Source organism: Diadema antillarum, unplaced genomic scaffold, assembly GCF_040938485.1.
Source record: "Diadema antillarum isolate AM-2024a unplaced genomic scaffold, OU_Dant_1.0 scf00000051, whole genome shotgun sequence".
Lineage (NCBI taxonomy): Eukaryota > Metazoa > Echinodermata > Echinoidea > Diadematoida > Diadematidae > Diadema > Diadema antillarum.
This window is the reverse complement of record NW_027270940.1, coordinates 1,174,535-1,190,351: the sequence shown is the minus strand read 5'-3', so window position 1 is coordinate 1,190,351 and position 15,817 is coordinate 1,174,535. Positions and strand designations below refer to the sequence as shown.

The window sequence follows — 15,817 nt, the reverse complement described above, 5'->3', positions numbered from 1 at the left end:
CACATTCATGTCTATATTTTTAGGGTTTTTTTTTTCTTTTTTTAGACCAGGTTTCATGTTTCAAAGTCGTGTGATATCTGGCAGCTACAAAGGGTTTTTCTTTATTTTTTTTTTCTAATTTCTAATGTAGGCCTACGAAAAAAATCTCTCAATCCGAGTAAGCACTGTCCTGGAGTCGTGAAAATAATTTCAATGCAGATGACTATCACAGCAACCCAAAGATAATGAACAGGTAAAATATATGAAGACCTCCTTTTCCAACTTCGGAGTAACAAATCGGTAAACGTCAAAGAATAATACTGTGGTTGTGATATAATCTCAGGAGTCTGGGAAGGATCGGGAGAAAAGTTTCCTACTTTCTAGACACCCTGTAGACGCTCTCTAAAGTGTCATGATGGATCACGCACACGAGACCCTTAAGAAGCGATGGACGTTTAGAGCTGAATAAAATCAATTAACATTTCCGCTATATCAACCATTTACCATTTTTTTCTGCTGCCTCCTTTCACCCTTGTTGAATTACATCTATGAAATGGCTATTGTAATGCAAAAAGGGGACAAAATAACCTCCTCCAGTCGCCTAGAAAGGTTGAGGGGCATGGTGCAAAACATTATGACATGCATTATCATTGCTGTGGAATTCAGGTTTTTAGGAACCAATGTCCTGGGGCTATCTAAAAAATATTGCAGTTTTTTTTTTTTGTCTAAGAAACTTTCAGCACATGAGCATTTTCATTGCCTCAAGACATTACATGTGTGTGTGCGCGCGTGGGGTGGGTTGTAGGGGGTAGCCTTTATTCCCCTTTATTGTCGGCCTCTTTTTAAATTGTAACAACAATTGCAAGTTATCATTTATGACAATGGCAATTGAATGTACACTGCTTCTAATTAGAGATAACAGATCTTGACACTCTTTAACGTTCATAGTTCATGTTCTTGGCAGTTTGTGATGACGTCATGATGACTCACCATTTAACTGTGCAGGTGACAAATTCTACTTTGGGCTGTGTTCTAAGCCAAGCGGTTTATCTCTTTCTGAAAGTGTGTCTTCCCTTTGGAAATATTAGCATAAAGATATTCAGTCCCATATATTCATTATCATGTCGGCGCTGTTTAGTAAGGAAAATGTTCCATGTCTTTCCAGGTGCTCTTTAATTCCTTAAAGAATTATACCCAAGTACATACTCTTGTAATAACCAAACAACTTAGTACAAAATGGCCAAATTCCTTGGGTTAATAATTCTGCAGTATTTCTTCTGATTTCACAAAATACTTTCTAATCTTTAACATTACAGGTAGCGGAGGTCTCAATGCAATTGTAATAGCAACCTCTAAACCTTATTACGTTATTTTCATTCGACTTCTTGTAGGCAGACTATTAGAATCAATTTCCCTACGGGTGATGGAAGTTACACAGAATGTGAAATTCTAACACTTAAGCTTGGCTGTACTGATTAAATTCTGTCTTAGGGAATCTTTAAAAGAGATATTTCTTGATGTTCCTGAAACAGCAAATGAACAAAAGAGAAATATTTTCTCCAACGAATCACTCCTCAAACTGCTATAATCCATCGTAACGGTCATACAAATCTAATAAGGTGACGACAGATTTTTTTTTTTTTTTTTGGCTATGATTCAGAATTGTATTATTATACTGCCCTTCAGAATAGACCTTGGTATGAACGTTTTGTGAATGAAAGTGAAATAATTCTTTGTATCTCATCTGTATTTACCTTCTACCACATTTTCCTTTTTAATTCAGTCCTACTGTATACGGTAACCTTGGGAATAAAGTGTGTGTATGTGTGTATTTTCTATCCCTCCCCCCTCATCCCTCTCTCCCTCTCTCCTGTTCTCTTCTGGCGTCTCTCTTAAAGCCGTGAACTACCTTGTCGAGATCTTCATATTAAGAGGCAGGATGGCAATTATGGCTAATGATTGACCATTCTATGTGTTTGTTCTCCTTCCCCCTTCTAACAGTTTGCGTCGTTAAAAGTCTCGTTCTTCATCGCACGATCCGGCTCTTTCCCGCTGGAGGTGCATGCGGATCTCTCCGAAGCGGACGGTGAGCATTAGGTCTCGGGGACGGCGCCGGGGGACGACAATGGCAGGGAAGCGTGCCTTGAGTGTGATAAAGCTTGCTGGGGACTGTGAGCTACCAGCCAAGAAACTCCAGAAGCTGGGCTCGAGACATAACAGCGGTGAGTTGCCAACTGTCAAATTTACTGTGTTTCAACACTGTCAGAGGTGAACTGGAAGTCTGTCACCAATGACCCTGACTTTCCAAAACCTTCCGAAACCAAATGTATGCTGACCTCTATGGATGCCTTTTGGTCTGTAGATAACAAACTCACTAAATATTTTATGAAGGTATGCATAATATATATTTAAACATTATTATTTTTTTTCTCTGCAATCTGTTAAGCCCTACCTCTGAAACAAGTCCTCTTCAACATCTTTATTCATATATCAGCTGGCGCATCATTCTCCTGTAAAACGGGAGGTGCAAAATGCACAGTTTTGCATCTTACCATCCATTGCTATACGTCCAAAATTTGTCAGAAACATTTGCATAATAAAAAGGAAAATGTGGTGCTCTTGTGAGGCAGGTAGTAATAGCAATGACTGGCAAAACAGTTTTTCCGTCTTTTTGAAGGCATGGCATTTCTATTCTCTTTTTGTGAAATTGTCATGTTTTCCGGACTGTCAAATGCCATCTAGGCAAACCATTGTAAACATTGAGATGTTTGTACCATATTCAGCTAAATCAGGTACTCCTTTTTTTTTTCTTAATCTTAGATAAACAGAAAAGTTTTTCTTTTCTTTTCTCGTAGAGAAAATCTCATCTCGTAGAGACATCTCGTAGCTAGATGGAAGTGCCTTATTGAAAAGAATTGCATATACAGTTGCACTTTTAAAAGTAATTCGTTAATACATAGTTTAATTTCAGATTATATTCTTCTCCGTTTTGAATTTTTTTTTTTTTTTTGCGAATCGTAGATGTGCAGGACACAACAGATTGTGTCAGCGTATCTCATCTCACATTAAAACGTAGAGTACAGAGAGAATATAGCAACAATTCTAAGAATGATTCAGTGTCAAAACTGTATATTATACTCTTATCACAACTACATACATCGACGTAAATAAGCACTGAATTGATCATTGTTTTAAGCCTCCACGACAAAGGAATCATGGGCGTACGTACTCGAACAGGATTCGAACTTACGATCTCCTGATTTCCAGACAGGCGCCTTATCCACTAGATCACCCAGCTTTCGCGCGACAGCTGCAGTGCTGAGTCTAATCCGTAAATATCGACATTAGAACAAGCACTGAGTGTAGGGAGGAAACGCGGTGGCCTAGTGGATAAGAAGCCTGTCCGGAGATCAGCAGGTCGTAGGTTCGAATCTTACCCGAATAAAATGCCCATGATTTCTTATGTCATGGCTATACTTCTTAAAAGCTGATTTCTTCAGTGGTTATTTACGTCGATGTAGGAAAATTGTTAATCCATTGCAATAAAAACAAGTGGACGGAACTGTTTACTCTTATCAGCTTGCGATTTTTACGTGACATTCATCAATGTAAATGATCCATGCCAACTACCGGTTAAAGCTTCTGAGATCATCATGATCACGATCATTAAGATCAGGACATACCTTTGTTTTCTTTCATTGAAACAATTTTTCTAAAATCAATCATAGATATAGCTTCCGAAGACATATTGACTGTTAATGCAACTTATAGAGCATTGCCTGATTGGTTGACGTAGTTTGTCCGGAATTTTATGATCATATAATTATTATGGTGGGGGGGGGGGGGGGGGGCGGGGTAGTGATCTTAGGATGTACACAACAGTGATTTGGAGAATAACCTAAAGATGGATTCCCCCCCCCCCCCTCGATTGCTATCATTACTCCGTCAGTTACACAAAGGAGAATTATGTAATTAAGACAAGTTTCACTGATCTTTCATCGAATAAACCGCCTATTGCCAAAATTAAGAGACTTTAAGAGGGGTAATTATACTTCAGAGTTCGAACTTAGCCTCAAAAGTGTAAAAGTGTTTTGGTTACCAGCTTTTATCTATTATGATTCATTGCTTGTTTTACCACTGTTACTCACAAGCAATAGTTAAAGTGAGCTTTTTTGAAATTCGAATAATTTACACACTTTTTGTTATTACTTAGCAAAATGCGTTTCACTTGTAAATAATTGCATATAATTACATTTGATAAAACATTCTTGTACGTATATTCATAAAATAAAAGGTAAATCATATTATGTCGCAGCATGTGTTAAAAGAAAATGGCGCAAGACTTTTAAAGTCTGAGTCCTACCAAAGTTTAATTGATAAAATTTGAATGAAAGTAAATTAGAATTCAAATGTATAAAAAAAAGTACAAGATTAATGCTGTATTTTAATAAGTGATGCCAGTTACGTTTGTCATTTGCCATTGATACCCTTGCACTTTTAGTACATCAGTAAATTCAAAAAAGTAGATTAAAGTCCAGCCCTAAAATCCGATTACACTTGTTAACAAAAATAATTAACACTAAAAATGGTAATATTTTGCCATTACATCCAAAGTTGATATCATCCGTTTTAAACGGTTCAAGTGGTGTTAACACTGCTATCATTGATAGAGATTAGAATTCATAAAGTTTTAAGGGGTATAATGTTAAACAAGTAGCCTGTTATGATGTCGGGAACGCAAGGCAATCCGGTCTGTTCCCTCATGCTGGAGTGTTTGTTTATAGGTAGTAAAATGATATCTTTTTATTATGCACTATAGACAGTTGATAGGTAAAGACTTGAATAAGTTATGAAAAAACTTCTCTTGTTGTTTGATGTGCATAATGGGCATTTGTTACACCGATGAGATTTTTCAGTTATTCGTAATTTCCCTTATTATTACATTATTTAACACAATTTTTGAGTGCATGGAACATCCTGAAATTGGAGCAAGAAGGAAATCATTCGAAGCTAAGTTCTTGAAGAACAAGCGGTAAAGAATTACTGATTCATGTTTGTTGCATATAGGCTACTTTATTTTAGCACATTTTATGAAATTTGATTTTGTTTTTATTTTTTATTATCACATTAACATACATGGTACAACATGAACTCATTGAAGTTTCAAACAGATATCAAAGTGTATCTATTTCTTTGAAATTGTTACAAATATGTTCTGTAAATGTATTGTATATATTTTTTTCTGTTTATTCAATGGAAATGGAAATAAAATTGAATTGAATACAATGAACTGTCTCTTACTAAGTTAATTGGCAGAAAAATACTGACAATCGGAAGAGAGAGAGAGAGAGAAAATAAACGTAGGTATAGACTGAGAGGAATATGAACATAAAACACATAAATATACAAAAAAAAAGTTAATGGATTAAGAATTTCAAGCAGTAACTTCAGAAGATTTTAAGAATTGAGCCAAGTATGGCTAGAGAGCCCTTGGCGTCAATGTTTTGATTCATTTTACCCCAATCTTTTGAGTATTGCAAGTGATGTTATTAGTACATGTATCATAATAGTTTCTATTAGTTTTGTACAGATAATTTGACAAAGTATTATTGTATGGTAAGAATTGAAATAATCGTTGTAACTTAGTTGTTGTTGTTGTTGTTTTGTTTTGTTTTGTTTTGTTTTGTTGTTTGTTTGTTTGTTTGTTTGTTTATTTGTTTATTTGTTTATTTGTTTATTTTTTTTTTGGGGGGGGGGGGGCTCAACTCAAAGTGGAAATAGATTCAGATCAAAGCAATCAATCAATGTTTCGCGTGGAGAAGGAGTCCCGGATAAATCATACGAAAAAGCCAGCAAGTAGAGAAGAATGCCACCTATGCAGCATTAGCGTATAACCGAAGAATAATGTCGGTGGATTTTCTCGGATTCCTAGAAATAATTGTAAAAGTGTTGTTTTTTTTCCTTTTTACCACGTTTATTTCTGCTTTAGTGGATAGACTTGGCAATTAATTTCTGAAATGTAAAGCCACTCATCAAGATGGAGTGATTTGGATGCCCAAGGAATGCTCACAACTTTACTCTGCCTTCGTTTATTTTATTTTTCATTCATTCAAGACGTCCTTGATTTCAAAACTTTCTCCCATATGGTTCACCAGCAGCTATGTACATCGTATCATGTCAAGTCCACGCGATACCGCAAGATGTTTTGAATTGCGGCGTGCAATGACTCACCGCTTCGTCCACAAACCCTTCCTAATGACGATCCCTAATGATACTCTACGGTAAACTTGTTAGATAACCCTTTAAAAGATCAAACTCATTACCCTAGAACAAAGAAACAAGAGAAGGGGGTTTAATTAAGTGAGCATCTTGTAACTGCAGGCCCATCGAGGAGGAGGCAGATGTTATTAAGAATATACACCCACAATACCTTACGTGGCACGTTAACCCTTAACCAAAGCGGTGTACCAATATATCTTCTGGAACTTTTTTGTTCCTATTTCATCCAGTCAAATTTTCATCAAACTGCACTTCATATTGGCTGATTTTCTTTTTCTCTGTGTGCTAATAGGAGATGAAGAATGTATGCTCGATTTTTGGGTGGAAAACTGGTTTACTCTTTGTTTTTGTTTTTGTTGTAATGCTTAAAACGGAAAACACCTTCATTGAAACCTTTAAAAACCCAAGCTGCACATACGATGATAACATATAGCCTGTATGCAGCATCATGCATAATATCAGAATTACCCCTTGAAAGTGATACGCATATGTTTTATTAAAATAATACTTATAAGATTAGTGAATTGTATCGTTTGCATTTTAATAGGGCCTATGCATAAAGTTACCAACCATCCCTCCACCTTTTGTTTGAATCTATGTTTACTTTAACGTGCAGCCATACCCTTTACGCTGTAATCCAGTGACATTCACTTGCCTCTGTCTAGAACAATTTTAAAAAATCAAGATTATCTTTTCCCGCCCCCAATTTTTTTAGAATTCTTTAGATAGCAGCGTAAAAGAAGCTGTAAGTTTTGAAACTTCATGCAAAATGACAACTCTTTGTATTGAAGGTGCCGTGTAGCTCTCATTTTGTATGGCTAATTTTCTTCTTTTTTTGGCAAATATTTGGGCAAAGACTGCACTGACCTACTGAGGAGGATGCGCAAAAACGCGTTAGTCTTATAAGATACAAAGAACTGGTCTGAAGACAATTTTTTGGGGGAGAAAAATTGAAATTGGTGCATGACTTTTTTTGTGTGCAAACCAAACGCTCCACACGTGCAGCTGTTCAACACGTTCGTCACACACAGAAATGTTTTGTCTTGTTCAGTTAATTTTTTACAGTTATGTCTTATCTAATTTTTGCAAAAACTTTTCACTGATCTACATGCCTTAGTACTTTTTAAAATCTTACACAAAAGTAGCATAATATCAAGATTAACCTTCTTTTTTTGTGCCTTTAAAACAACGTCACGTTCAAAGTATGGGTCTCCGGTCTTCTATTTCTTGCGTGGAGCTAAGTTGTGTCTCGAATAAGTATTCTTCTGCGTTATGTCATTGAGGTTGCAGTTGGTTTTCTGTTGAAATACCACGTGAACATAATACACCAATCACACTTTCCCATACTTGAAACCCTCTAGTTGAGTAAGAGTTATATTTTATTGCTGTTTTTGTTTTGTAAGACATTACACACTGGGCTCTGCATAGGTCACAAATGCTTTCAAGTCATTACTATTGCAAAGAACAAACTCTCAACAATGAAATTGTCGTTGAAAGAGAATGATTTCCTACATATAGGATGTTATGGTTGTATAATAAAAATATTTATGAATATGTATATCTTTTAATGAACGCTGACAGATAATAAGGTTATCAAAAAGAGCTTTTCAAAACGTCTCCTAAGCTCAACTGAAGAAATACTGTTAAGGTAGCACAAGCTAAACCCTATGTATTCCTTGCCCTCTTGTATATGTAGAGGCAGAGTCTGAAGATTCTTTCTCCGACGACGACATCGCAGACGACTTGGCCAACGACCGTGTGAATGATCTTGACGATGAAACAAAGGGTGGACGTCCCAAGAAAGACGACGATGTCGATGGAGCGGATTATGTCAAGGATGGCCCGATGCCGAAGACAGCGGTTAAAAAGACGGTGGCGCAAATGGTGAAAGATAAAAAGAAGCAGACGGCTCTTACTCTGCAATGGTGAGGAAAACTAACAACCATTATTCTGCGAAAGAGATGAAAAACCTTGAAAACTAAGTTTTGCTTGTATAACAATCATAGCATGAGGGAGGTTTTTCTCTCGGTGGTAATTAAAGACGATCGGATCTAAGAGTTTGTCTATTCGATATACATAGACGGAAAGAGTGGCGTACACCTCAGTTTTGTACTTCTCTTTCGGTTTCTTGAATAAACAAAATCTTCATTTTGCGGGAGTAATCTTTTTTGTTCAGTTAAACGGATTATGTATTGTAAAGATACAAAGCAAATTAATACATTCATCGCACTTTTCGGATTAAAGATTATTCTGTTTTTTGTTTCTTTTTTTTTTCGTTTCGAATGATCTGATACATTTCACTGGAGTATTTTAGATTACCAGTTAAAGGGATGTATAGTATTGTTTGAGGTGAGGATTCAGCTTTTAACTTTTTGTAAGATACTTGTGTGAGACTTTGAGAGACCACTATTTGAAATGTCAAAAAGCATACACTCCTAGAAGAATTCAAAGTTTATTAGATGAAAATCGGTTTTGAAATGACTTCAGATATCCAACAACAACTAAAAAGTAACACAAAACGATCCTAATAAAAGGTGGGTCCCAATTTGTATTAGGATTGCTCTGTTTGGATATCTCAGCAATTTGAAAACCAATTTTCATCAAATAAAAGTTGGATTCCTCTTAGAATCAATTATGTTCTTTCTTACTTCATAAGAGCTTTCTCATAATCTAAAAAAATCAACATAAAAAACGTTGAAAACCTGAAGCCCCATCTCAACCGAAACAGTACCGTACCATCCCTTTAATCATTATTGATTGTTACGTGCATTTGTGTGACATTTCTGCTCATTTTAATTCAGTTCAGTTGTCATCCATTTCCACCCAACGACAATTGTAATAAAATACAAATCATATGTTTAAATACACAAATTATTGTTTATCATATTTTTGTAACAAATACATAATGTAAAGACGATAAGTATATATAATAAGATATACATATGCAATTTCGTGTGCAGTTCGTATTCAAAGTATGAAAGTTTCATGCTACCTATGATATGGAATAGATTTGTAATGGCACGTGGAGCTAACGCTTTGAGCAGGCAAAAAAAAAAGAAGAAAAGGAAGTATTCAGAAAGCATGACCCGCTCCCAAACTTCACAAGTGTTGTAAATACTTTACTTTACTGAAGAAGCTTGCTTTTATAAGTATGTTCCATTATATTTCTATAGCATTTATACTTAGATTTCAACTTTCATAGATTGACCACCATGTGGTATATGTTTGCATTGTTCTACTCTGCATTCTAGTTGGATGTAATGCATCATTTTACTTTATTACATTTTATGTATTTTTCATTGAGAAATATGATAATGAATTTAAATGATTATGAACATTTCAACTGCGATTAGCAGATTGCAAATACCCATGTACGATGAAATTGAATGATCTCAAACTACAGATTATGCTAATGACATTGCTTTTCACTTAATACATTCCATTATTAGTTGATTTAACATGAATAGTGATGAAATGCACTTTCTTTTTGCACCATAGGTTGGATGAAAATTACTGCATTTGCGAAGGAGTATGCTTACCCCGGTGCATCCTGTACTCACACTATCTTGACTTCTGTCGCAAGGAGTCCCTGGAACCTGCATGCGCCGCTACCTTCGGAAAGGTAAGAAGAAGAAGAAAGATCACAGAACACTCGTCTTACTTCTTTGTGTGTGTGTGTGTGTGTGTGTGTGTGTGTGTGTGTGTGTGTGTGCATGTGTGTGCATGTGAAAGAGAGAGTATGTTTGTATTAATATTTTATATATGAGATTAAAACCTAAAATGGCATTAATCTCATATATAAAAAAAATATATATATATATTTAATACCGTACGTGCTTTATGATAAAGCATTTTCATAGTGGGGGGCTGTCGTCTTTTCAAACCCTATTTAGACAGCTTGATATCATGACCAAAAAAAAAACTATGATAGTGTGATGTGACACTCGTCTGTCGGTTTGAGTCATCTATGAAATTTAATCACATAATATGTGCTTTGGAATACATGCAGCACTTACATGATTTTCAAATAATCTTGAGAGTGAAAAAGTACCTTTGTATAGGGTAGTATTAGAAAATAATACGCATTAAATCATACCAGACACCCCCTCCCAATATCAGGAAAGAGCTAGGACACATCAAACAAACTTCTCCTTCTTCTTCTTCTTCTTCTTCTTTTTCTTTTTTTTTTCTCTCTCTCTCTCACGCACAGGCAGAAACACATACACTTGATGACATTGATTTTTTTTTATTGTATTATGTAATTTTTATATTTTATTCTTATTTATTTTTACGTTTGTTTACAGTCAGAGTATTCCTTTTTAAAGGTACTGTTAACCTTTAGGAGCAGTGATTAAAAAAAAATCCTCATGTAATCATATTTGAGGCATGTGTGTATACCACAGTCGTATCACAAAATATCCCATCATATAAAAATTTATACTGTTCATATTTTTTATATGTAACAATACTTAACATTGATTATACTGATTCAATTTTTTACATTCGTTGTTTCTACACCAGACTCATATTTTAGAAATATTTTGAAGCACTAACACTGACTAAAGTTTGGTTTTTTGTTTCATCTGTAAATGGTGAATAATGCATTTAAGGTTTACGGTTTACGAAATTACGATGAGTCAGGGACAGAATATGTCTCACGGATCACCTCCCTTAAAAGAAAAAAATAATAAAAATACACTTGCGTTCCAAAAAGAGCCGGAAAAAGATCTACAAACCTTGCGGTGCATAAATCCGTGCCGCACGCTCTTATTCACGTTTCACAACTCACCGCATTGAATTGTAAGTGATCTATTTAGACTTTGATAAATCTCTTTGACTTTATCAATACCGACCTGAGATTATCGGCATAATCGCGCCTGAAATCTTGTAAGTCAATTGTTGTGCTTCTGTTCCTATTGAAAGAACACTGGTAAACATGTTGTAGACTTGCTTTCAGCGACCCTTGATATCGAGGCTCCATATCCGTTCTTACGTAATTGCACGACGTGCGCGTCTTTTGTGCGTCACTGCTGACCCGGTTAATAGTCTGAATTCAGACTCCGATGGCAACGGAACTCAAGTGACGAGATTTGTGTGTGCGTGTGTGTGTGTGTATGTGTGTGTTTGCATTGATTGCGTGCCAAAAATATGTTTGCTCATGAAAATACCAGTGATTGTACTCAATTATTGAATACTTGTGGAAAGACGTAGATGATTGACAACATTACTTACAGCTAAGTAAAGATGGACATTGACAACATTGACAGTTATAACGCCTATAGCGTATTATCAGTTTTTAGAATGAGAATGAAGTAATGATTTCCTATCAGCTATTATGGATTTGAATGATACACTTATACATTGCAATTGTTTACAAATTGAGTGAAGTAGAGAGAGGAAAAAAATGTTCAGGGCAATTCCAGAAAAAATGCAATTTCGAGAAATGTGCAGTGTATGTTTTCAAATAGTACAGCAGATTCATAGCATGTATAGGTTATGTAATGGATTACAATTAGAAATCAGGTGGAATAATAATTAGCAAAACTGCATCTCCAAATTGTATGTCTTTTTGCATTCCTTTCTTTTTTTTTGAAATCACAATTTCAAGTAATTGAATATCTCACTATTTTGTTTCACAATTTTTTTTTCTATCTTCATTATCTATAAGCAAGAGTGAATGTCTGTAAGATCAAGGTATATTAAGAATAATGAGTAGAAACTGACAAAAGAAATAAGGTTGTGTGAACAAAAAAAAAGAAAGAAAATGAGACGGTAAGAAAACGTAGAACCCTTGCAGAAACATTACAATATAAGAACATACCGCATAAACAATTAATAGTTCCTAGAAAGATCTGTTTAATTATTTAAAGGCAGACATTATTCATTAACTCAAGTGAACAATCGTTTTAGGCACGTATATTCGCAATGAGCGGGCGTAGTCAAAGGGATGGTAAAACACACATAATATAATGGAAGTAGAATAATGAGTAAAAATAAAAAATAAAATAAAATAAAATTCTGAACTATAGCAATGAAAGTAAGTAATCATAAAACTATGACATAAAAATGAATAGGGCCTTCATACTTTAAAACAAGCGCAGTCTCATACAATATTACTACTAATTTTGATACTCTACAATATTATTGTATAGTAATATTAAACGGAAATAATCATTATAACTTAGTTATATTTGTTTCACACTTTTGTGAACTCAAAGTGGAAATAAGTACAAATCAAATAAAATCAAATATCATGGTGAGGGTATATAATATTGATGACTGAAAATGTTCACAGTCTAAGACTACCCGTCTCACACAATGGTTCCTTTGGTATTCAGTTTACCCAGTTGGCCAGGGAACGATTCCAAACGTTGGGGTTCTTATCACCATGTTTGGGACAAGTCACACAAAAGTATTAACAGTCGGCATGGGGACATATGTAACTGGCCTTAAATGCACTGTTGTTCTAAATCAAAGTTGCGTGGGAAAGCGTGACGAATGACCTACACATGGGATATATGTCGACCTATTCCTACCTACTTCTCATGGTCAAAAAGGTCTTTTATAAGTGTTATAAATGTAATCTAGAATGTTCTTATGTATCACAGGTTGTTCTACTTGATAGTGCTCTATTAACTACCCTACGCCCCCCCCCCCACACACACACTTCATTCTCAAAAAACCGGAGAATACCGCATGTGTTTTAAAATGTATATCATATCTCTACGTCATTGTTTTTCACACAGTTTTTATCAACGACGACATTTTTTTCTTTCTATTCTCCTGAAAATTTTTATTATTATCCAAATCCAAATATATGGTATTTTAAAGCTTTTTATTATTATTATTACTGTATATGAGACTGACATGAAATAACCGTTGTCTGCTCAAAATGGTGGATTGTATCATTCCTATGGACTTGTCGAGCGATATTTCGATTTTCCATTCTTTACGTCTTCTTTTTTTTTGCGTTAGTACTTATAAATGCTTATAAAAGTGTAATTTGAGTCTTGGCCATCCGTCTACAAAATGAAAGGCTTATACCATGGAAGTCACTATCATTTTTTTAAAGATAATTTAATTTCTAATCAGAAATATCTATCTGATAATGACTAATTGAAAGACTTTTGCAATCCACGCAGATATATCGTCTTTTTTCAATTAAGACATTCTGCCTCAAAGATTCCAAGAAAGAGAATGAGCAGGGATTGAATAGCCCACAGTAATTTGGTCGTTCTTCTCTTATGCCTAATAAGCAAAAACTATACTAAAGCAATAAACAAGTATTCTATGTAATCATGCAATTGCATTTTCTACATTTCAACAGTAGCAACGTTAATGCGCCAACAATTTCATTATTGTGATACAGCAGGTTTATCATGGTTTATTCAATGTGACTGACATAATTATATGAACAGATTATTCCACAAGTTTAAAATCGCCAGTGATGTCAGAAAAGAGCCTATAGTTTTAACTTCAGAAGAAGTGAGAGCCATAGTATCACTTACTTTGTCTGTCTGTTTGTTTGTTTGTTTGTCTTGGTGTCTATTCTTTACCTTGTTTTATATTTCTGGGGTTTTTTTTTCTCTCTTTCCAGACAATTCGACAAAAATTTCCTAACTTGACAACTCGGCGGCTTGGGACAAGGGGTCATTCAAAGTAAGTGTGTTGATTTAATCTTCACGTGTCGGTTAGAAGTCTCACATATTATCAAGATCTCAATAGCAAATATTACATTGAAAACAGGACTTCCGCACATGAAATGCAATTGACGTTTCAGCTAAAATGTTTAGCAGTATTCTTGTTTAATGTGTAAGAGTTACGGGTGATTTCTTTGTGTCGGTGTGGGTGTGTCTGTGTGTTTGTGTGAGTGATGTGTGTTCAGAAGGACATACTTCTATTGATTAATCTAGATTCTTTGTTTTTTCCAATGTTTGGAAGGAGTAATGATGTGCCTAAAAAGTGAAATCGTAACATTGTTGTTTTTGGTTTCTTTAAGCGTAAATTCCATCATTTCATTTTCGCGATGTCAAATTACACTTTGCTATTACTTACTGTTCACGGTCAATCAAGATTCAAATATACTTGGGGACATTTTTTGACGGACCGTATTGATCAGTCAAAATGTATAATCAACCTAGAGATGTATACTATTACATTGTGTTGACATAAGCTTAGCTCTCTGCCGCAATTGGGGACTATTTAAAATCAAGAAATATCTATTATTGTTTAGTCGAACACAAGACAAGGAACTTTCAACCTCTGGGTTGCTATTATTAAGTTGTGTGAGTCCGTAAATATCAGAATTCCCTTTATTTTGGATGCCTGATAAAATACAATGTTTGACGTCATTCGAGCGATAAGAAAATTCCAAGAGTAACGCCATACGAATCGCCTTTCTAAAGTCTATGACAAAGAAGCCGAAGAGTAATGTCTTCGATTGTTGTTGATAACTTTAAGGATGTTATCCATTGACATGGCGACTTCAAAATATAACGCAGGGATAACCTCTGGTCTGCGTCAAACAACGTATTTTCCCACAGAAAAACAAATAGCGTCAATGCTATCCCGTGTTGTTTCAAGAATTCCGAGATTATCAAACGAACGATGTCGGTACACCTTCGCGCAAGATAAGCGAGGCAGCGCATAGTGTCCTGGTCAAGAAAATTCGGTCCTATATGCTTCAGATCTTACCAGTTGTTCCTCTTTATAGTCATTATTCTTGTATATGTGTGTACTTTGTGCTGTACCGATGTGTTTTTGACATTTCTCTTCAACCCCCACGATCTATTTGTTTGTTTGTTTGTTTGTTTGTTTACTCCTGCAATTGATTATGTGTAATTATTTCGAGAAGGAATACCTGTAAAGCCAGTGTTAAAATCTATACATGTCCCACTGAAGAATGTTTGCACTGATACTGGTTGTCGAAAAAAAAAATGAGAATGGATGAAAGAAATTAAAATGGGATTTTAATATTGGTTATAAGACCAGTCACATAAAATGTCGATGTTTTTGCATATTTTTCTTTTAATAAGTAAGTAGAGAAAATATATCACTTAAAAGGAAAAATTCCACTCTTTTCAGGCACTAATCCGAAATGTAGGGCAAAATCAGTTGTGCAAATGAAAGAAAAAGGGTACATACATCTTAATGTGCACCATAAAGACACCTTGGTTTAACAGCACATGGGCATAATAAAGACACCTTTGTTTTAATAATAGCACGTGGGACACTTTTTTTCAGAGTGGGCGTAATTTTAGAAGTTTTGGAGCGGTGAGATGAAAGAGGTCTTGATTAATGAGTGGACGGCTCTACGTCTGCCTATAAAACATCGTGGTCTGAACACAGAAGCTCGTTAAACGACGGCTTACCAAATTGTTCGATCATTGTTGTGAACATGGCATAACCCGCACCTAACGGTACTCAATATTCGCCAATCCCAATTTAAGACATCTTGACTGCAGCAGAACAAAGATTAGGCCAAACCAGAAATCTTTGGAGAACGAAAAAGGGTTGTGGTTTGTTTGATGTCATCATTTCTACGGAAAAAAAAAATGTC

General features: G+C 35.2%; 1 protein-coding gene across 1 annotated transcript in view; it reads left to right on the top strand.

The window, feature by feature from the left end:
* Positions 1 to 2,104: 2,104 nt before the first annotated feature.
* The window catches only part of LOC139715573 (DNA-binding protein RFX6-like), a 36,242-nt gene continuing 22,529 nt past the window's right edge, over positions 2,105 to 15,817 (top strand). The window contains exons 1-4 of the mRNA XM_071627135.1: positions 2,105 to 2,201; positions 7,955 to 8,183; positions 9,757 to 9,880; positions 13,856 to 13,917. Of these exons, the coding sequence (XP_071483236.1) occupies positions 2,105 to 2,201; positions 7,955 to 8,183; positions 9,757 to 9,880; positions 13,856 to 13,917 (512 nt within the window). The remainder of the gene's footprint in view (positions 2,202 to 7,954; positions 8,184 to 9,756; positions 9,881 to 13,855; positions 13,918 to 15,817) is intronic.